Genomic DNA, 20937 nt, shown 5'->3' on the forward strand with positions numbered 1-20937 from the left:
TTTGCATTTCTGTGAGTTCTTGTTATTCCAGTGAGAAAATTGTAATTTCCTCAACTAAAATGTCAAGCCTGTAACATGATAGAGAGGCCTACAAGGTACTATAAAAATAAAAAGCAACCATTTTTTAACAGGCACAACAGTAAGGTTTTACTTGCTGCTTCAGCCTCCTGAACATTTTGCAATGTAATTTAGTGCATGAGAATAGGAACCAAATTTAAAAAAACAAGTGAAAGTCATCTTTTCTATTTGACTTATTCAAGGTAAGTACAAAAAGAGAAGTAGAAATCTGGAAAGCAAATTACTCCATTTGTGGAAAGCCTTATAGGATAATTATGTTAACATTAACAAAGACTGTAAATATATCCAACCATCTAGATAATCCTAGCTGAAATTACTATGGCATACACAAATACATACACACAGAGAACCACGTGAATGTGTTGATTCACACCCCCTTTAACCTGAAAAAAACACATTTTAACATTGTGACTCCTCCTGTAAGGCCAGGAGCAATCCGATGACCTTTAGCATCTCGTCAAATCTCCACCTGTGCTGCAAAGTCCCAGTGCAAGCAGTTTTAAGCACTCTACAGAAAGGCAGCCTTTGCAGAGAACCTGGCTGATATATTTTCCTGGTAGATATGTTTTTACAATAGAAATATTGCAGCTTCATTATATATCACAATACTGTAACCATTACAAGTACAGTCCTGCAGATGGGTTGCTAAATGCTGAGTCCGTGCAGGTGAAAAGCTCTGCTCCGTGCAGATGTCAGATCAAGGCCAATGTATGACTTGGAGACACTAGACAAGGGCATTTGCTTCATCCTGTTGTCACACATCCTGCAACTATAGGAGGTAGAAAGCAACTCACTACATCATGAAAACAGTTTTGCACCGGCACAGAGGCTATGGTACAGCACAAGGAAATCCACTACTTACATCTAAACACCGGCCTTCTGAAACCCCAGCTTTTTACTCCAATATCAGAAGACAGCTCTGAAACACTGACTAAACAGACTGAAAGTGGAAAACACTGCATTTCAGTGCATCAGGCAAGCAACACACATTTTAAATATTAAGTATAAATAGGCACATCACAAGGCACATCACAAGAGTTTTGTCCCTGCAAGTCCTCCAGAGGGGAGCTCTTAATGGAACAGCAGCCTGGTGAGCACTGGGCCCTGGTAACCTGCTCCCAAGGAGCTTCAAGTCCAGGCTACTCCAGTTGTACCAAATGTGTGCTTATAAAGTCGATCACCACTGCCCATTTGTCAAATAATAATAATAATAATAATAATAATAATAATAATAATAATACCTCTTAAACTGGGAGTCTCATAAAAAATATTCCCTTTTTCTTTCAGAAATAAGCTAGGCTGATAAAAAGGAAAGTACATCTCAGCACAGAAAAGACGACAATGGCATTAGTCAACTCTCAAATGCGTATTTTTTTATTTGAGAGATTTCTGATATTTTACATTACTATTGAGACTACATTCAAATAAATTTAAAGCCATTCTGAATTATGAATATCTAAAAAACAGAATTGGGCTGTGATATTGTACCTTATGAAGGCACAGTCAAAAAAATAATACCCAAGATATCATTCTTGATAACCTCTGGAAGCCAAAGACGATACATTATTACAGGCCAAAACTTTGTTTTCTTTGTAAGTACACTAATTTTTAGTGTAGGGTAACTGCCATATTTATATTCACGTTTTATGTAAATAACATTTTGTTTTGGGACAAATACACAGAAAACAAGAATTACATAGACAAAGCAACACAAGAAATTAAGTCAAGTTTTGTATCATACAATCTCACTGTACAAAAGCAAGTTGGCAAAGACTTGTGGATAAACCTATATTACAAGAGAACTTTTTTTTCTGTCAATTCTGTAGCATCTCTGAAGACATCATGCTCTTACCCAGAACTGTTTTTTTGCTATTTAGGGACAGTAGAGAACTATTTGACAAAAGTTTTAGCGTCAAGGTGGACGATTCAATTTTGATGCTGGTACACTAGGCATAGTTTTGGAGATATAAATAAAGAACTCACATTCAAAGTGACTGTTTCTTTTGAATAACTTGTTTTTCAGCTTTTCTGTATGAGAAGCCTGAAACCTCATTTTATAAGTCACATGTATGTTCAGATTCAGTAAAGCTTGATAAGAAATATAGGTACTCAGCAGCAAAGAAATCAACGCCCCTGTTGTCTAAAACAGAGCTTTTAAGAACAGAAGGACCCTAAACATCCCTTCAAATTACTAAGGTTTATAGGTATAATTAAATTATGTTATATTTGTATGTATGTTTTCTTGTCTGTGTGTATGCACCCTTGTCTGTATGCACCCCTGACACCACAGCTTTTAAAGCTGAGCAATTCTAGCCAAAGCGACAGAACTCTTGGTGAGGTATAAAACCTAATTACCTATAGATATTTTTAAGCATGTCCATAAATGAGCGTATAAATTGAAAAAAACTGTGCCTGCAAAAAATCAGGCACTGAGTTTTCTTGCTTTTGTACGATTTCATTAATATATTAATAAAGGTTTTACATAATTTATACACTCAGATATATACATATATTTTATCTGTAATGTGTGCTTACATATATACATATGCACGCATGCAAACATATGTGTACACATACCACACACACACTCACATTCCCTTATCTGCACACATTCAAGTTCTTTGTCTTTAAAGAAAATGCCACCATTTCATAAACACTGGAATTTGTTCCAGGTTCTTACATGACTTTAGACTTACACAAAAAGGTAACTTACATCTATTGTATATGGAAAAAAATCTGGAATTTACAACCAAATTTTAAAAAGACTGAAGGGAGAAAAGAACGAAAGGAAGAAAGAACACGCACACACCCCTCAAGCTACCAGCTATCCAATTAGGAATCAATATGTTGGAATGAATCTGGTATAAATGCAATATGCAGTGGCAGCTTTTGTATTTTTAACAATAAATGTGAATCTTTTGGAAGTTAAATTAGTACCAACTTATGGTGAGCAACAAGTTCTTTGCCAGACAGGTCACTGCTGAGCCCCTTTCTTCTTTTGCTCCAGCTCCTGCAAGCGTTCCTCCCTGCACTGCGCATGCTGTGTTCCCACTTTGTGGGCTGTCTCAGTGGCCGTGATGTCAATCTGCGCATATCGGGACGATCCACTCCCTGAAACACCAAACAAAATGGTATAATAGACTATACCACACAGTCCAGGGTAAGTGACCCAGGGTTAAGCTATTGAGAGACTTCTTCCTTAGATTTTCTATGTGGATCTTGGTCTGGCATTACAGCAGCCTATAAAGGGAGTAAGATGATAACCACAACTAAAAAAATCTCAGAAGCTTTGTTATCTACATATTTCAGGTATTTGCTTTTCATCAGATAAGAATCTGAAATGCTTGTATTTCTGCTCCAAGTTTTAATCTCCACCCTTGCTCCTCCCAGTAGACGACAAAATTGAACAAAATGGCAATTTAGTCCAATAATTGGCAATGAGGTAGATAAAAGCTGCTCAGTCTGTTCAAGAGAAGAACAGCTCTGTAAGGGTGCAGACATACAACTCCAGAAGCTGGGAAAACTTTGATAGGAAAGATAAAAATAGTTATTATCATTTGAGGCACCTTCAAAGTTACACAAGTTGACCATGGGTTAGCATTTGACATTTAAGAAAGTTCATGTCAGTTTATGGAAATAAATCTCTTCATTCTTAATGCCTTGGTTTACTGTCTTTAAAATAAAATTAAAATACCACTCTCATATCTCAACAGGGTGTTATACAGAGACCTATATTAAAAAAAAAAAAAAAAGTGCTAGCATTTCAAAGTTGTAAACATGCTGATATTAAAGGTATTAAAATTAAAATGTCAGTAGCTGAAAATTAAACATGGAAAATTTATCAATACTAAGGAATTTAATTCCAAATCCTGATTAGGAGCTGTCTGTAAGGAATTCTTCCTTACACCTCTAAATGACCGTACGTGGTAGCTATAATGCACATCTATGTGCTAATTCTCCAAATGAAGCGTTAGAAGTAAAATACCCATATCCAGACCAAAGAATCAGGGGGTGAAGGGGAATCAAATGCTTCTGCTAGCTTCCTCTCTGCAGCACATTCACATGGAAAGCAGACAGAACACCATGTTTCTGTTCTTAAGCATTTGCTGCATGGCTCTAGAGGCAGTGTCTTCTTCAGTACCTTTAGAAGCAAGCCTTGTACACCTACACCCACAACCCTGTCTCTGAAGCCAAGCAAGGAAAATTAAACAAGAGCAGTCCTAATACATGCAATGAAATTCTTGAGAACACGAAGCAAATTACTGTCTGTCAAACTCTACAGACATAGAAATGTTCACTTTAGGATTGCATATACAATGCACCTGTCAGAGGGATGCAACATCTTATAGAACCTTGTTAGTTCAAAATCTTTCCCAAAAGAGTCAGCAACTACAAGAAGTGCTTCACAAATGTACCTGCGTACAGCTCCTCAGTTAGCCAGAGGCTATGGGTAGATGAGAAATTAAGATTCCCCATACCATGTACATTCTGCATTACTGCATCCTTTGCTGTTTAAATAGTACTGTAGACTTCCTTACCTCTTATGCTTGTAGTAGGTTCTTGAAGTTCCAGTTCCATGTAATGAAGTTGTTTTTTGGAAGTCGGACTGACAGGAATATTAACATAGGTGGCTGTCTCGCTGTGGGGTCGATCTGACGCAGGGACATCAGCTGAATAACCTACTGCCCCTTCTAAAATAAATAACATGTTATTATAGACATTGTTTGCGATGACCAATGATCGATTTCATAAAACACACTGTTCTGTCAAATGTTCTGAAAGAAAACATTTAGCAGTAACAACTCAGCTCACCAAATAGTATATTTGTCAATCCTAAATGGGACATGAGAAGACGAAAGCTTCTACAGAAAATATTGCCAGAGACTGATCAAGTCAGGATCTATGAAGAAGACCACAGACCACTGCCAGTGATCTCATTGGGTTGTGACAGAAAACAAACACTATGCAGAAATTTTCTAACAGATGCAAGGTATACAACATTACTCCACAAGGCTGTCAGCTCCAACTCAGATTAATAAAGCCTTACATGAAGCAATCTGTTCTAGGAAGATATGGGCTATTATAGCATCTGCAAGAGAGCAACCAAAATCAGTAGAAGTTCGGAAAGTATGTCACAAAAACAGGGACTGTTTAAGAACTACTTAAAACAAGGGGAAGGCAACCTTGTGCAGACGGCTTTCCTGACAAGAATGATGCCAAGTGGGCACAGACCAAGTAATAAAAGATTTCAACTGTAAGGAAAAAAAAAAAAAAAAAGTAAATCAGACAGTTGGAAAAATGTCTTTAATACTTAAGATCACAAGAACTCTAGAGGTAATCCCACAGAGGCTGAAGAATTTCTGCATCTGGAAATTTCTGAAAAAGACATAGACTAATGCCTACCAAGAAATAGTTCTCTATAGAATGATCGTGACTTAAAGCAGACTATATTATCTATTGGATGACTTCTCAAGACCCCTACTAGCCCTACTTCCAATTATTCTAATCTTGTCAGAAGTGAAACTATGAGAAAAGATAAAAGGTTAATGTTCCATTCACTGGCCAGCCAAGCATTTCAGCCTTCAAACCCTTCCTGAAATCAGGCACCTACATCAAGCTTTTCAATCTCAATGAAATACCAAGAGAAAGGCTTTCCAGAATTACTTGGGCTATAGGAGACCCAAATACAAAGCTGTATTCTGTCTGTGCCTGGGCAAGGCTTTGAGTCCCACCCTTACTGTATTGTTCAGAAAGCTAGTAATCACCTGTCTGCCCAGGCCTGTTGGAGTTCTTACCATTAAACACTTTCTAGGGCAATGCTGAAGCTTACAGTACCATAGCTGCTACATTCTCACGAGGCATGGGTAACCTAGAATTTATAGTTCAGGTCAGCACAGAGATGACAAACTGCAAGTTTACATGCTACATAAAAATGCTTATCACCAGGACTCACATATGCACACTCACTCCCATCATTTGTTTTGTGAGAGTTGTACCCAACTCAAGTCACCTTATAGGCCAAAATGGAAAGCCTGTTTTGAGAATCACAGAACAATTGAGGCTAGAAGGGACCTCTGGAGGTTATCTTGCCCGATCTCCCTGCTCAAGCAGGGCCACCAAAACCTGCTTGCCCTGGACCATGTCCAGACAGCTTTTGAATATCTCCAAGGAGAAGGCTCCACAACCTTTCTGGGTAACTTGTGCCAGTGCATCCTCACAGTAAAAAACACATTTCCTGATGTTCAGAGGGAACCTCCTTTGTTTCATTTTGTGCCCATTGACTCTTGTCCCATCACAGGGCACCACTGAAAATAACATAGTTCTATCCTCTTTGCACCGTCCCCTCAGGTATTTATATATTGATAAGATCCCCCCTCAATGCTGAGTAGAGGAAGGACCACCTCCCTCAACCAGCTGGTCATGCTTTGCCTAATGCAGACCAGGACACAATTGGCCACCTTCGTGGCAAGGGCACTTTGCTGGCTCGTGTTCGATGTGGTGTCCACCAGGACCCCCAGGTCCTTTTCTTCAGCAAGTATTGGTGCCTGGGGTTGTTCGTCTCCAGGTGCAGGTCACTGCACTTCCCTTTGTTGAACTTCAGGTTTCTGTCAGCCTAGAATCCTGCTTCAGGTTCTCCAGATCTTGCATGAAGGCTCTGAGCAGCTTGCCTGTACCAAGAGGAACTCTCTACTTGCTGGGTTTTGTTTGTGACCAGCAGCATCAGGTTAGGTAGTCAATGAAGGAAGTCTGGGGCATAGAATTTGCAAGTAGCTGAGCAAAAGCCCTGAAAATATCAATGATATTTACACAGTACAATCACACGATAAAGATGCAAACATGTAGTCCTCAGTGTCCCAAGAAGTCATAATTTAACTAATTACTAAGTGAGTTACTGCCACTGCCTCTTACTTCGGTAGTTCCAGGAGGAATGCTTCACAGCCTGCAGAGGTCAGTAAGTACTTAACATTAAAATGCCTCTGTCAAGTGAGTTTCCAGAGAAGATGGGATTTGACTGTTGTTACTACCTAAATGCCATCATCCATTACATTTTATTTTTTTAAAAAGTTTGTTAAATATATATTTTTAAAATACAATGATCACTACTGATCATTGATTGCTATTGCATCTTAAAGCAATACATTTCTGATTTTCTTTCTTCCATGTTTACCTACGACAACAGTATGGGGAAAGGGAAAGATGAAGGTGGGTTGGTTTTGCTTTTTTAAACATTTTGGTCAATGATTAAAGCTAGCTTTCTTCAGAACCAGAGCAAAATAATTCCACAACTATATATTTACATATATCTGAGTAAGCTGGTGGAAAAATAGTTGTCATAAGCAAGCAGAAGACTTAGTGCCACAAGCTCTCTGTCATCACTTAAGAAAGGAGTACTAAATTGAAGAAGAGGTAATAAGATGCTTTTGTATGGTTCATCAGCTGTTATGAAGGGAAGAAACTTGATCAAATTATGACAACTGTAAAGTCCATCTCAAATGGAAATGTAAAATCCAATACCAAATAAGGCATCATAAATCACTCCTGCGTGTTCCCTAGATTGCAGGAGTGACAGCTTCTGAGTGCTAAGAACTAGAGAGAGGTCACTTTAAAATCTGCTGTTAAGCTGGGACAGAGGAGTGCAGAGGAAAAACGGTATCACTTTCAGGTTCTTCCTCTCCCTGAAGTTCCATTCCTTGTCCGCACATAATACTCACATCAAAACTTTATTTGTCCAAATCACTATTTTTCTTTTCATCCAATCCAAACTTTGTTGGGATATAAATGGAAACGCAGTAGGTGGTCAAGTCCTTTTAGAGCACAGAAGAGGATGACTTCTTATATCCAACCAGCAGCAGCTGTTAATAAAAGGGAACTTTTTCTTCTTCTTGGACTGCATTATGAACAGCAGAGAGAGCTCGTACAATGTTGGGTAACAGTAAGAGTTGTCAGAGGTTACAGTAGGATCCAGGATAATGTAATCTCTCTAGACGTAAGCTATTTAAATCAAAGGAGTCTACTGTACATTCCAAAAATTTTAAAGACTTGAAAACTGACCAATTTTCTGACAGATTTTCATTTAAAAAAAAAACAAAACACACCCATAGGAACATCCAAGAAGTAACCAACCAATTTCTGACTATCAGACAAAGTTGTTGTTGCAAAGCAAGTGAGCAAGTGTTAAAAACAATAGGAAAACAAAAGCAAACTAAAAAACAAGAACAACAACAAAGGAGAAATCTTTAAGTCTGCACCAAACATCATTATCAGAAATAGCTAAATGATTCTGTCTAAAGTATTTCAGAGGAATTTGGCAGATCCATAGCACTGAAAACCTGCACCCCAAATAGTTAAAGTCATAAGCAAATGACAATCATAAGGACTAATAAAGCGCAATAGCCGTTAAGGAAAAGATAATTTTTGAAGTCTTTCTATACACTGTTAAAGTGATGTAGCAGGAGTTTAAGTCAAGTATCCTCAAAGCTAGCTAGCATGAAAACTAGCAAACTCCTCTATAGGGGTAAATAGGTGAAAGGCTTCAGGAAGCTGAATGTCATACCTGATGATTTTCCTGAGAAAGGGAGAAAAGGTAGAAATAAAAGAAAGATTTAAATCAGTAACAGGAGAAGAATAAAAACAGGAATTGGAGTAGCATTGATAAGAGTGAAAAGAAAGGAAAGGCAAACATAGGTATGATTGGGGAGAGAAGAGAACGATATTTGAAACTGGTGTTTCAGCCTTTCTTTCAAAAAGTGTTGTTCACAGAAAGAACACCAACACCCTGAGATAACTGTGTGCACATGTGTGTGAGTGTATGAACATACATGTAAAACTGACATGTTCAGAGGCCATCACCTCAAAAAAAATCAACATTTAGAAGAGATCACAACATAAAAGCAAAAAATAAAAAAGAAACAGGAGATGTTAGTGTAGTCCTCTGATGCAACTGGTTGCAAAGATCTTTACTCACCAGGTTCCTCAGGGCTAGTAGGAGTGCCAGGTTCTGAAGGAAGTGTCAGCATCTCATAACCACCTTTAGGACCTAGAATACAGGAACACCATCAATGGCTTCAAATGTGGGAATTTGCTTAATGAAAACACAATTTTCGGTTTGGACTTGTAGTCTTCTAATCTAAATAGTCATACTGAAAAAATCTGAGAAAGGATGAACAGTGGCTAGCATTGACTTTTCTGTGATGGTGATGTCAGAATTTTCTACGGAGTGCAACAACAGAGAAATAAACAATAGGGCGTTTTTAAAAGTATTCACACTGAAGGTCACTAAAGTCAACAGCATGTTTTGCTATACATCAACGTGGGAGCAAAGCTGTCTTGAATGCATGAATCAGGGAGAAGCGTGTGGGTGATCTTGGGAGCATCTGGAAGACTCTTGTTAAAATTCCACCTCCAGTATGATGGATAACTTCTTGATTTCTGACAAAGCTCTGTAGAAAGTGCCTAAACTAGCCCTTCCAAAGATAACTTCTCATTCCAAGCGCACATCGTCATCTTTGCAAGAAGCCAGGTTGCACAACATCACTGGTGCTTCCAGAGCTCTAAGCTGAAAAAAGACGCCCATGTTCCATCGTGATCTCAGACTCCACCCCAGTTCAAGTAAGGCAAGCTGAAAAGCTATGCCCATAGTATGAACATAATGGTATTAAATCTGAATGACAAATGCTCACAATTTTACCTGCTAATGTTGGTTTTTCCTCCATTATCATGAAGTATCTTTAAATGTGTTTGTTTTTTTTCCCAGCATCTCTTTGCTAGGGTACAGAATATCTCATGGCCTGAGGTGGGTTTTTTGTTGTTGTATTGTTTTGGGGTTATGTTTTTTGGGTTTGGGGGTTTATTTTGTTTTTTTGTTGATTTTTTTTTTTTTGGTGGGTGCCCTTTGCTAAAGTGCTGGCAACATTTTACTGCTGTGAATAAAATTACTGCCTATGCTCTGACACTTATCTCATCTGTCACTGCCTCTTCTAAACTTATCCCATCTGTCAATGCCTTTCTAACAAAAACCTGCAAAGCAAAAAACCCAAAGATATGTAAGTGTTACAATAGGGAATCATACATTACTTTTTACATTTTCTGAAGTTTAAAATATTTTAAGTTGAAATTAATTTAAACTTACATGCACACACATACCTCATAACCAGTTGTACCTACCAGCTTGGAGACTGTGCCCTTTATGTAGTTTCAGAGACCCAGAAGCTGCCATGACAGAAGAAGCACCTGTTTTCAGAGAGATATTCACATTAAACCTAAATACCTGTTGCTATTATTAGATATCTGCTGTGCATCATCATTCTTAGTGTTTCTGAAACATCAAGAAAAATTCCAGTAAAAATTACAAGTCTCTGTTCATCCTTCAAGCAACATTTTTTTTTCCTTTTTTGCAAAATTCTTTATCCTGAGATGATTGTGGCATTATAATCTAAATTTGCTATTCTTTTTTTAGTTGGTTGGTTGGTTAGTTTTTAGAAAGAGAGGATGCCTTCTATAAAATTTTGAGGTATCTGGCCTCCCTATTCACAGAGAGCAGTACCTTACTCATGGAGATGGTCATCTTCAACCGAGAAGTAAAATGGCAGTAAAAAACTGAGGAGTTGCCTTTGCAATCCATAACATAGCTTTGGTAACAATTAAACATAAAGCTGTCATTAAGATCTCACCAGACTGGATCCAAAACCTAATAAAATTAATGGGAAGAACTGTATCCCACTTCAGTAGTCTACTGTCCAGTGATATAAGAATACATGAACTGGGGCAAGCTGAAGGCTAGGTGAAGGATCTAGCTTTAGAGTGCTGCAGCCAGGAAAGCTTTACCAAGGGCATGTCAGATGGCTCAGTCTTCTTTCTTCTGCCCTATTCAGATCAGCATGAATGTCCCAAACACAGTTCTAGATAAGAAAGCTTGAGGGAAGATGAGCTAGCAGCTTGGAAACATACAAAGTGGTATATGTTTCTCTGCATCCCCATAACCCTTCTTCAGGCAACCAGCAAAATAATCAGGATTATACCTACCTGTTCAGTTAGCATTATTGTTATCCAGCCATGAATTTCTTCTCTCTGCTGTTCTTACAATGGGCACCTTAATCAAGGTGAGTGGCATTTACTTCCTGACATGAATAATTTCAAGGGAACTTCTTGTGCAAGTAAGTAGTACTTAACAGAAATGAGGTAGGAGGCTGTGCTTATGAGTAACCCTGCCACTGGTGACAGGGCAGCTGTGCCATTTGCTGCTGGGTGTTTGGGATCAGGTACAAAATTAACACTGTCTTCAAAACTGATGAATAGTCTCTGAGCAGGTTAGACACTTCTCTGCAAATTGTTTTTAAAATAGCATCCAAAAATTAACATAATTCATATGCAACATGAAGAAATTATGTAAGATAAATACAATCTCAAGTGCTTAAGAAATCTGCATGACCTAGGAACCAAAAGAAAATGGTAATTCCTTATTTTTTCCCTGCATAAAGTATATATTCATTTATTTTTTTATATAGTATACATTCATTTATTATATAAAGTATACATTCATTTATTTTCTAATTCTAATCATTTTCATGCTTATGAAATTATTCCCACACTATTATAAAATAAATCTAAATAAAGTACACATAATTTCACTTAATGAGGATGATAGGTTAAAAAATAGTGAACATATTTCAAAAGCACAAGACTGAACTAAAACCTTTGGTTTTGCATTTTTTGCTTTGTACTCAAAGGCATGTCTAGGGTAATCCAAGGTTACAAGAATTTTCAAGCATGCCATCCTGAAAAAATGATTTTGTATTTTAACAAATGAGATCAGATTGTAGAATCTTTACGTATCCTGAAGAGAGCTTAAGCACTAAAAATATTGTTTGAACTTTTGTTTTTAACAAGGCTGCTGATACAAATAAATGCAAAAATAGGACAGAAAAGTATGACATCCTGGACTAGCTGATTTACTTGTATTTTCACTGTGACTGATTTTCCTTTTTCTCACCTCAGAACATTCTGTCCCTGCATTATTAAGTATATCTGAATATACTTCATGCAGCTGAAAGTCTCATCTCACTTTGAGAAGAAGACTACAGCTTTATGCTAATTGCAGCTTCATCACAAAACTGGTATTTTTTTCCCTCAAAAACTTTATGCAATTCAATGGAAATCATTCTACAGGAAATATGGATTTTTAAGCAACATTTTTAGGATTTGTAAAGAGCACACACAACAGGAAAGGAAATTTACAACCATAAAATGTTCCAGTCCATTTATGGTCAAGTTGAAATTTTCCGATTTGAAGCTGCTTTAAAACAGTCATGTTAATGTTTCAGGATTTGACCTGTTGCATTTTCCTCATTTTCAAATCTGGCAACTAACAAATATTTACACAGTCAAATCTCTCATGGAATTCTTGTGAAGCTTTGAACTGCACTGTCTAAACAGACGTCAACAGAGTTTGACCTATTTTCTTCCTTCTTCTTTACAGCTACCACATATACTGGCTTGTTTCTCATTTGTGAATCCTAGGATAACACTTGCAGGAAAGGAAACGCTAGCAAGATACCCTTCTGAACATATGAAGCATCCAGTAGGAGACAGAAAATCCCTTCCATTGCTGTTTTCATCTTACAAGGGACTGTTAAGAATAGATTTCTGCAGTTTCCTATGCCATCCAATTCTGTGGCTGACTCGCTCACGTCTTTGTTACAACTGAATAGTTCATCAAGAAAGTTATTTGTATTCTACTTCCTTCAATGTATAAAGAGACAATGGTATTCAAAATGTAAAAAAGTGAAAATAAGTTGCCTCCTTCCAGGATATTTTGCATTCCTATCTATGATTAGACTTAAAAATCCAGTGTAGCTCAGTGAAGACAACCACTATTTGAAAAGTTTTTCAAACTGCATATTCATTTCTTTATGTCCACTCTTCAAAAAATAAGCACAACATACAGCACACATATCACGAGAAACAGCCATGAAAATGGCTCTTATGGCTCTTGTAATGCTTAGCCGTGCAATGTATGGTGGACACTGTTCAGCACACAGCCCTTTACTGGCTCAATAAATGTATCATTGCGGATATTATTTTCCTACAGCTGAAGAACAGATAACATTTATCCTATACAATTTTTGTGAATTATGAATTATTTCCAAACTAAGCAACAACAACCAACTCAGTATGAGCCAAATTCTTCTTTCTCACCACTCTCAATTAATTCCTTGAAACTCCTAAGCTTGGAATAGAAGCATCAAGCTGAGTATGTTTGCAATAAAAGTATTAAAAATGCCTGGGAGAAAGCCTGTTTTTCCATCATAAAAGCTAAGCTGTCAGACAGACAAGTTCATTTTCAGCATCCATCACCCATTATATACTTAATTCTATTCTTTTTTCTTATCTCCCTACCTTGACTCCCTATCTACCTAAGAATAATGTAATAGAGATGCTGTGTTCATAATCAGCACCCTGACTTTTCAGCTGAATTCCAATCCACAGCATTGTTTTATGTTTATTCCTTAATTCTGCCTCTCAGAACATCTTCAGTCAAGCATTGTGTAGGTATTACAGCAAAGAGGCTGACAGATAGCAAGAGCGTCTGTCGCAATGCTGATGAATTTGCTTGTTTACAATATGTGGAAAAAATGGAACTGCGCAGCCAAAAAATAAAAATAAAAAATAAAAGAAATTTAAGAGTCACAAAACTGTACAATATTCAAGTACACAGCTTCCAAGAGAGGACATTTTTTGACTTATTGTCCCACTCAGCTATTGATTTTTGTAATACCAGAGCCTGCAGCACAGAACAGGGAGACCAGAGCTTTCACTTCAGATGTTTAATCTGGGTGTTGAAATGCCTGAGGTTGGGTCTAGCTCCTGGGAATCCCTGAACATTCAGACTCCCTGATGTTAATGGGAAGGGGTTAAAGTTTCTGAAAAATAATGCATAGAGCCTGCATGAAATGCCTTCTCCAGGAATCGCAGAGGATCCCTAAGCACATCTGCAACCCCATTCCCGTTCTCAATTTTGCTTCTCTAAATAGGAGGCTTGGGAATCAGACTGCTCAGTTGACTTGGAAAGGTTGGCATTGAAGGACAGAAATAGTGGCCCTTTTTTTCTCTTCCACAGAATAACCTAGTGGTTTAAACATAATTGATAAAACAGAAGATCTGTGGCTGACTTCTACTCAGCTGAGTAAAATTCAAATATTTTAAATGAGAGCATGAAGATAACAGAAGGGATTAATGTTCCCATCTAAGTTGTTACTATGAACTAGAAAAGAGCACAAGGATTAACTGACAGACCTCAGTTACAGCAAGAAACACCTCAACTATTCAGAAATACATTCTAAATGTAAGAACAGTAAAGGACTTCAGACAATTTAGATGGATTAAGAGTTCTCATTGCAGAACATGCTAAACAAACACCTAGCAGACACATGCTCAGAAGCGTCTCCTAGCCTTGGGACAGAGATTTGAACTAGACAAGCACTTGAGCCCTGTTTTTCCTACTCCCTATAAAACACATCACAGTGATTTATAGCACCAGAAGGACAAACCAAGAAAAAAACGAGCTCTTTAGCTCACCGTCCTGTGAAGAAAAGTGCTGTCCTTTGATTCCAGCTCTCAACACTGAATGTGCACTTCATTCATGATCCCTTAATTCAAAATACATATGGAGAACCTGAGAAAATGACCTACATATACATCTCTGACATTGCATCCACTAGATCAGGCTACAAAATATCTTAAGCAGTCATGAGACCTGTATAACCTCTTAAGAGCTTAGACCAAACTGTACTTAATCTAGGTGTCTCCACAATCCAGCGTTCTCAGAAATCAGGAAATCTGAATCAAATTCTCATCTCCTGTCAAGGTATTTTAATGTTCATAATGACCATAAATATAGCCTATTATACTTAAGAGCAGGCATATCCACATCATACAACTCCAAAGCATCTCTTATCTGGATTTCTATTATAAAGTTATGATAACAATGGGAACACTTTACTCCTACAAATGCAGGAAATCTATTTCAGTCTCTCTTTCTAATCAATCTTTATGAAGTTATTTATAACAAAGGCAACAGAATTATTTAAATCAGGCTTTAATGATTCACCTGATTTTTTTACCTAGTAATAAAATTCAGAATTGTTGCCTTATTTATGAACACTCTCCAGCTTGCCATTAGAACTAGACACATTTCTCTGAAGTAGCTTAGTCTATTGCCCAGCATACGTAACTGAGAGTAGAAGAATATCATTCCCCACATTCACAGACAATATACTGAAAAACGTTTAAACAATTTATCCTGATTCTGTAACTCCATTTGGTGATACAAAACTGAGGCACTCAAGAGCAAAAATTGCTGAACAGTTCATGTGGACACCTGTAGCACTAAAAGAGATGTGTTGGCATTTGTATGAAAAAATAAAAAAAAGTATGAAAAAAAAATACACAACCCTTTATGTGATAGAAATAAAATATGCTTGTGAATACTGGTACTAGAAAACAATAAAACTGTGTTGGGTCACTATAACATTGCACACACGTTAGTAAAGGTAACTTGCCATGTAGTGTGCAAGCCAATTTTGAAAGTAGTTTTCTCAAATTAGTATGCTTTTATGTTATCCACAAAAAATGGATTAAAAAACATGAGAGGGACAGAAAAGTTCTAATGCTGCTCCTTTAGTCCAATATAACTGTTTGCATTACAGCTCAGCACCAAGGGCCATTAAGTACATGCCCAGAATTACGCAAAACACTGAAAGGCTACAGTATTATTTTGAAAGCTTTGCAACACCAAGTTTAACTACACTTGAAATGTTCACATATATAAAAACAATACTTCCAAATAGAACATTTGAGGATAATAAAATGAGACGATGAGAGAAACCATGTTTTTTCCTTCTATTCTGAAAAACTGTAAAGTATTGAAGAATAAAGTTCTACAGGTATACAGAGTAACAGAATCACATGAGACTATTTGAGAGCTGAAGACCCCACAAAGACGGCTAAAAACTTCAGCTGCTGTATCCACCTAAAGCATTTTATATACATTCCAACAAATATTCGTTTCTTTTCCTAGTGTACCAGATATGAAAAATGACCCATTTTTTTCCAGTGTTGCATCTTCCCTTTTTGTTGATCTTAAAAGCTGCCTTCTATCTGCATTTCCAGTTTGCTTTTGATAAGTTTTTTCAAAACATCTAACTCCTTCACCTGCATGAATACCCTGAAATTAAGTTCTCAGCAGATCTTGTTTGCATGCACACTTAATTTGCCACTGACCTCAATGTAGAAATAATATTGTACCCACCACACCTAGCTATAGACACAAGTTCCCCTACGTTTACACACACATCATAAGAATTGCTCTGCTTTCCTTGGGTTGATTAGGGGACTAGAAACCTGAGTATTAAATGGAAAAATAAAATTAGATGTAATGATCCAATTTGTGCTTCTACTTAGACCTCTATAAATCAAGAGTAATTCCACTGACTCGAGTGGAATAACTAGGAATAAGATCTGCTACATGCTTCTGGATTTTCTCCTGCTAAGACAAACAAAGGAATAGAATTACTTACGACCTTCTCCAAAGACACCTCCTGATCCTAAGAATCTTACTGGATTTGTTCACACAAGCATCAGTCAGCTACTTTTTTTTTTTTATGTATTTGCCAAGGTTTTTAAATTAATAAAGAAACCCAGGCACGAAGGAGTGTTTTTTGGAAGTAGGGTACATGATAAATTTAGTGTATCTATTGAATTATCAAGTAAATAGTTAATGAATACAAAGATCTTTAAGAAACCAAACAACTTCCCTGCACAGATCTCTCAAAGAATGAAGTGGAAACAGTATACAAAACCAAGCATACTTAAAGCCTTACAAAATGTTATGTGTGAAGCAAAATGATGATATAATTTACTGACTGTCTGTCAGTCAGCAGTTTCATGGGCATAAGAGAAGCCACTCCGTATTGCCTCTGGTAAGCATCAATTCCTGTGGTTTTGTGTTATTTAGAAAACTAGTTATATACACAAAACATATAAATCAAGCTTGCCTTTGATGTTAGTATAGCCTAAAAGAACTTCATCTTGACTTTGAGAATGTAAGCAGGAAAAGCAATAAATAACTTTCTATAGAAACTGACAAGTCTGAACCTCTTTACATTATAAAATGATGGGAACAATCAAATACATTAATCTTTACAACAGAAGATACTACAGATTACAATGTACTTCATAAATGTCAGTCTCAGGAATAGCAGCAGCAAAACCCACCGCAAGCAGGATGCTTCTCAGTACAGTCTTTAGTTCTACTTCCATAAGCCTGCTGTTTTGCTGATCACCGTTTGGGACCATTTGGGCATCATTTTTTAACAAAACAAATAACTAAGTGGTTCCTACCTGGTATAGCTGGTAAGACTCCAGACTGTAATATTGCTGATCCCTAAAGAAAACAGAAAATTTTAGAATGAAAATCTTTACATGCAACAGAAATTTTACGAAGTATAGGAAGAATGGCAGAGAAAACACTTCACCGTTGCAAAGGTTTAACACATGCTGTTCGAATCCAGAACACACGCAAAAGTGTTCACACCTGAAGGTGTTTAGAACAGGAATAATTCGTGAAACCCTCATGTACCTGAGTAAAAAGCAAACTAACTTTGCTTTGGTTGCTTTGCAACTGCTGCAGCAAACTCAGTGAGGCTTAGCACAATTGAATCAGTCCTGAACCGAACTACAAAAAGCAAAAAAGTTTGGTATTCAGACACAGCTAGCACTGAGTTGGAGTAACAGATTAATGAATTAACAGATTAATTAAGGCCATGTCTATATTTGCTTAAAGTGGTAGGTGGTGTGAGCAGACCAAAGTTGGGTGTGCTTGTCCCAGCTGTATAAAACCAGCACATTTTATTTTGCAGCTCAGATCAATTTCAGACTGCCTACAAATCCCACCAGAGACATCAAGGTCTTTCTAGAAAAGCTTTGGGCCATCTCAGCTACTTTACATTACTGGTATCATGGTGGTACAATGGCAGCTGAGGCACATCAAAGCAGGCAGCCTGAGTACCAGTGCCCATCCACACACAACAGTAAGCACCAAAATATGCAGGCCAGATTTTTCTCAGCTACTCTACGTCATTTAAAGATGATCTGGAGGATGCTCTGGCACTTTGATCTCCAGACAGCATCAAGGCTGCTCCTGCACTAAAACATCAAGGTAGGCTGTGAAGCCAGCCCGCTCTATGCTGCGGATCACCACTCTGCCAAGATCTCTCTTACTTCTGGGATATTGGCAAGAGCAATAATTCATCATCACGATCTATTCTTTTTGATTAATAAATGCATCTTTTGGACTTCAAAGTGGAGAAACACTATATGCTTCCTAGAGCTGAGCAATAACACTGCTTAATTCCAAAGCAGTAAAATTTTGTTTTATGTTAACACCTGGCATCGGTTCTCTTAATCTAAACACACAGACTTTCCTGTGACCTCTGATATGTTTTCTGTGCTTTCCAATGAACTGGTAGCTTTTGAGAAGCTATCAGGACTTTATATGTACTACTTTTCTTCACCTCTGTACAAGCACTGTGTTAACTTTCCCAAAATTTCCCAATTGAAAACAAAATAGTTTATTTATGTACTAAAAAGTTCAAGCCATACTAATTCCTGCACAAGGTCTTCTTAGAGCAAACATATTAAGATGTAAAGCTTATTACATAATGCATTGCTTAATTCAGAACAAGGTGACACCACTGAACAGCGAGATGGAAGGAAAAGAATTTCACAGGATTCATCCCACCTGAAAAAAAATAAAAATAAAAATCTAAGCACAGAAATTCCCAGAAGCAATATTTTCTGTGAAATTATGTGTCAGGATGCTTTCAAGTGGTGATGTAGCTTCTGATTCAAGAATCAGAGATTATTTTCTTGATGGTATATTAATCACTTTAAGGCTTCCTTTTGTTTACTACTTCAAAAACTCTTTTTCTGAGCTGCCTTCCATTTTTCAGAAACTATAAATGTGACATACAAGAAAAACTGTCAGAGTTAGCAACTCTATCCAACTTCACTTAATGCAAGTGGAAAGACTCTTTGGCTTTGATGGAACTTGCACTGAAGTGGAAAAAGATTAGAAAAGATTACTGTGATTCTGCTTCACACAATAAAACACACATTAAAAGAGCTTCATTGGACCATTGGGGGTGTAAGGATTTTTCTGAATGCCATTTTGATATCCGCAACACAAAACAGCCTGGAATAGTAGCATAGCACACATCAGACAACAGACCAGCCGGATCCTATTGCAGACGTGGAATCTCCAGCCTCAGTGTTTATGCAGCTTTTATGCTAGCAGTATGTTTTAACATAAGAGACACTGAATGCGAGCAACTGTTTAGAGTGGAAAGGGGGCGGAGGGATCAGAAACATAGCCCAGATTTCACTTCTGAAACAACAACAAAAAAATCATCCTGCAGTATTTTGGAAAAAAAATATAGAAAAAATAATTAAAAAATAATAATAATTTAACCATATGGGATGTTTTTTGTTCCTATAGTTACTGTGTGCCATCACAGAAGATGCTGATTTCAGCAGGGGAGTATGCATACTTATCTGCTCAGGTAACATACAGAAGACTTTGTAATCCAATGTAATATCGTGTATATGTAGGTAACATAATATTTTTCTGTTACAATAGAATTTCTACATTTTTTGTCTCTTTTTTTATATCAGACTTCAAAAATACATTTCTCCTGTCTCCAATAATTTATTATGGGTATATTAATATAGAATACAAAAAAAACTGACTTTTTTGTGTCTGTGGATGTAAAACAGATTACGTTGTCTTGAAGGAAATACCTGCTAGTTTAGTTAATGAAATAGAAAGTGGCAGGCTGCAGTGCTGAAATGCATAAAATTCAAATCTTGCTAATGAGAAAGGATCTCACAACTTTCTTGCAACTTTTTGCTTTGACAAACAAAGGAGTATTTTTGTAACTTGGGGGTAGGGGAGAACCATATGTTTATCATTTCACAAAGTCAATCACAAATTGTTTGGGGAGGGGGAAAAAGTCTTTATCTTCCTCCCTTTTTCCTCTAGACTCATTATCTGCACAGCCTTGCTGTCATTCAGGGCTTGTGCTTGATGCATGAAACTAGATAGCAAGTCTGAAAATATTTTTAACTCTTTTCCCATAAATGCATTGCACATCAGAATATCATAAACTATGGTAAAAACATGGATAGAAATAAAGGATAGAAAGCAGAAAACCTGCAAGGAGATGGAGAGCTCTTTAAAGAAAGAAGGTACTTGGAGTCTTTGTTTATTCTTTGAGCCTTCCAGAGAGAACTCTTTCAGCATTACAGATCTTAAAAGCAACAGTGATGTAAAGAAACAAATATTTTTACTAGAATTGGTTTTCTCCTCAATTTATAGCAAAGTTATTATTTGCAAAATAGCACTGCCTCCTACTCGCTAACTATCTCTTTTCCCCCTGTAAGTCCAAATTGTAACTACTTGATTTACTTGCAAATTAAGTTTTGCTCTTTTTCCCTCCTCTCAACATTGAGTAAGTATAGTACTTCTGCAAGAAACAGAAGGATTGAAAAGTTAGCAATGCTGAATGTTTCAGCTGCAGAAACTTTGATTTTTAACTCACATTAAGCAGCACAATGCCAAACAAAATAAAAAAATCAACATGAAGTTCAGACCTCTGAATGTGAGTGCAGCATTCAAACCATCATTTTCTATTTATTCTGCACATCATATATCATGTGGAAATAGCCAAAAATTAAAGAGATGTCACTTTGTTAACATATGTACAGTTTGTTCAACAATGGAGTCTTATTTCATGACTGGGATTC

The 20937-nt window shown here is 37.0% G+C and overlaps 1 protein-coding gene across 2 annotated transcripts in view; it reads right to left on the reverse strand.

The window, feature by feature from the left end:
- Positions 1–602: 602 nt before the first annotated feature.
- Positions 603–20937, reverse strand: part of DOK7 (docking protein 7) — a 68107-nt gene continuing 47772 nt past the window's right edge. For both annotated transcript variants that reach the window (XM_080591333.1, XM_080591332.1), the window contains exons 8-12: positions 17476–17518; positions 10243–10308; positions 9044–9115; positions 4617–4769; positions 603–3189 (exon numbers count right to left, since the gene is read on the reverse strand). In XM_080591333.1, the coding sequence (XP_080447459.1) occupies positions 3053–3189; positions 4617–4769; positions 9044–9115; positions 10243–10308; positions 17476–17518 (471 nt within the window). In that variant the 3' untranslated portion in view covers positions 603–3052. The remainder of the gene's footprint in view (positions 3190–4616; positions 4770–9043; positions 9116–10242; positions 10309–17475; positions 17519–20937) is intronic.

The sequence above is a fragment of the Anser brachyrhynchus genome (assembly GCF_964034855.1).
Source record: "Anser brachyrhynchus genome assembly, chromosome: 4".
NCBI classification, from domain to species: domain Eukaryota; kingdom Metazoa; phylum Chordata; class Aves; order Anseriformes; family Anatidae; genus Anser; species Anser brachyrhynchus.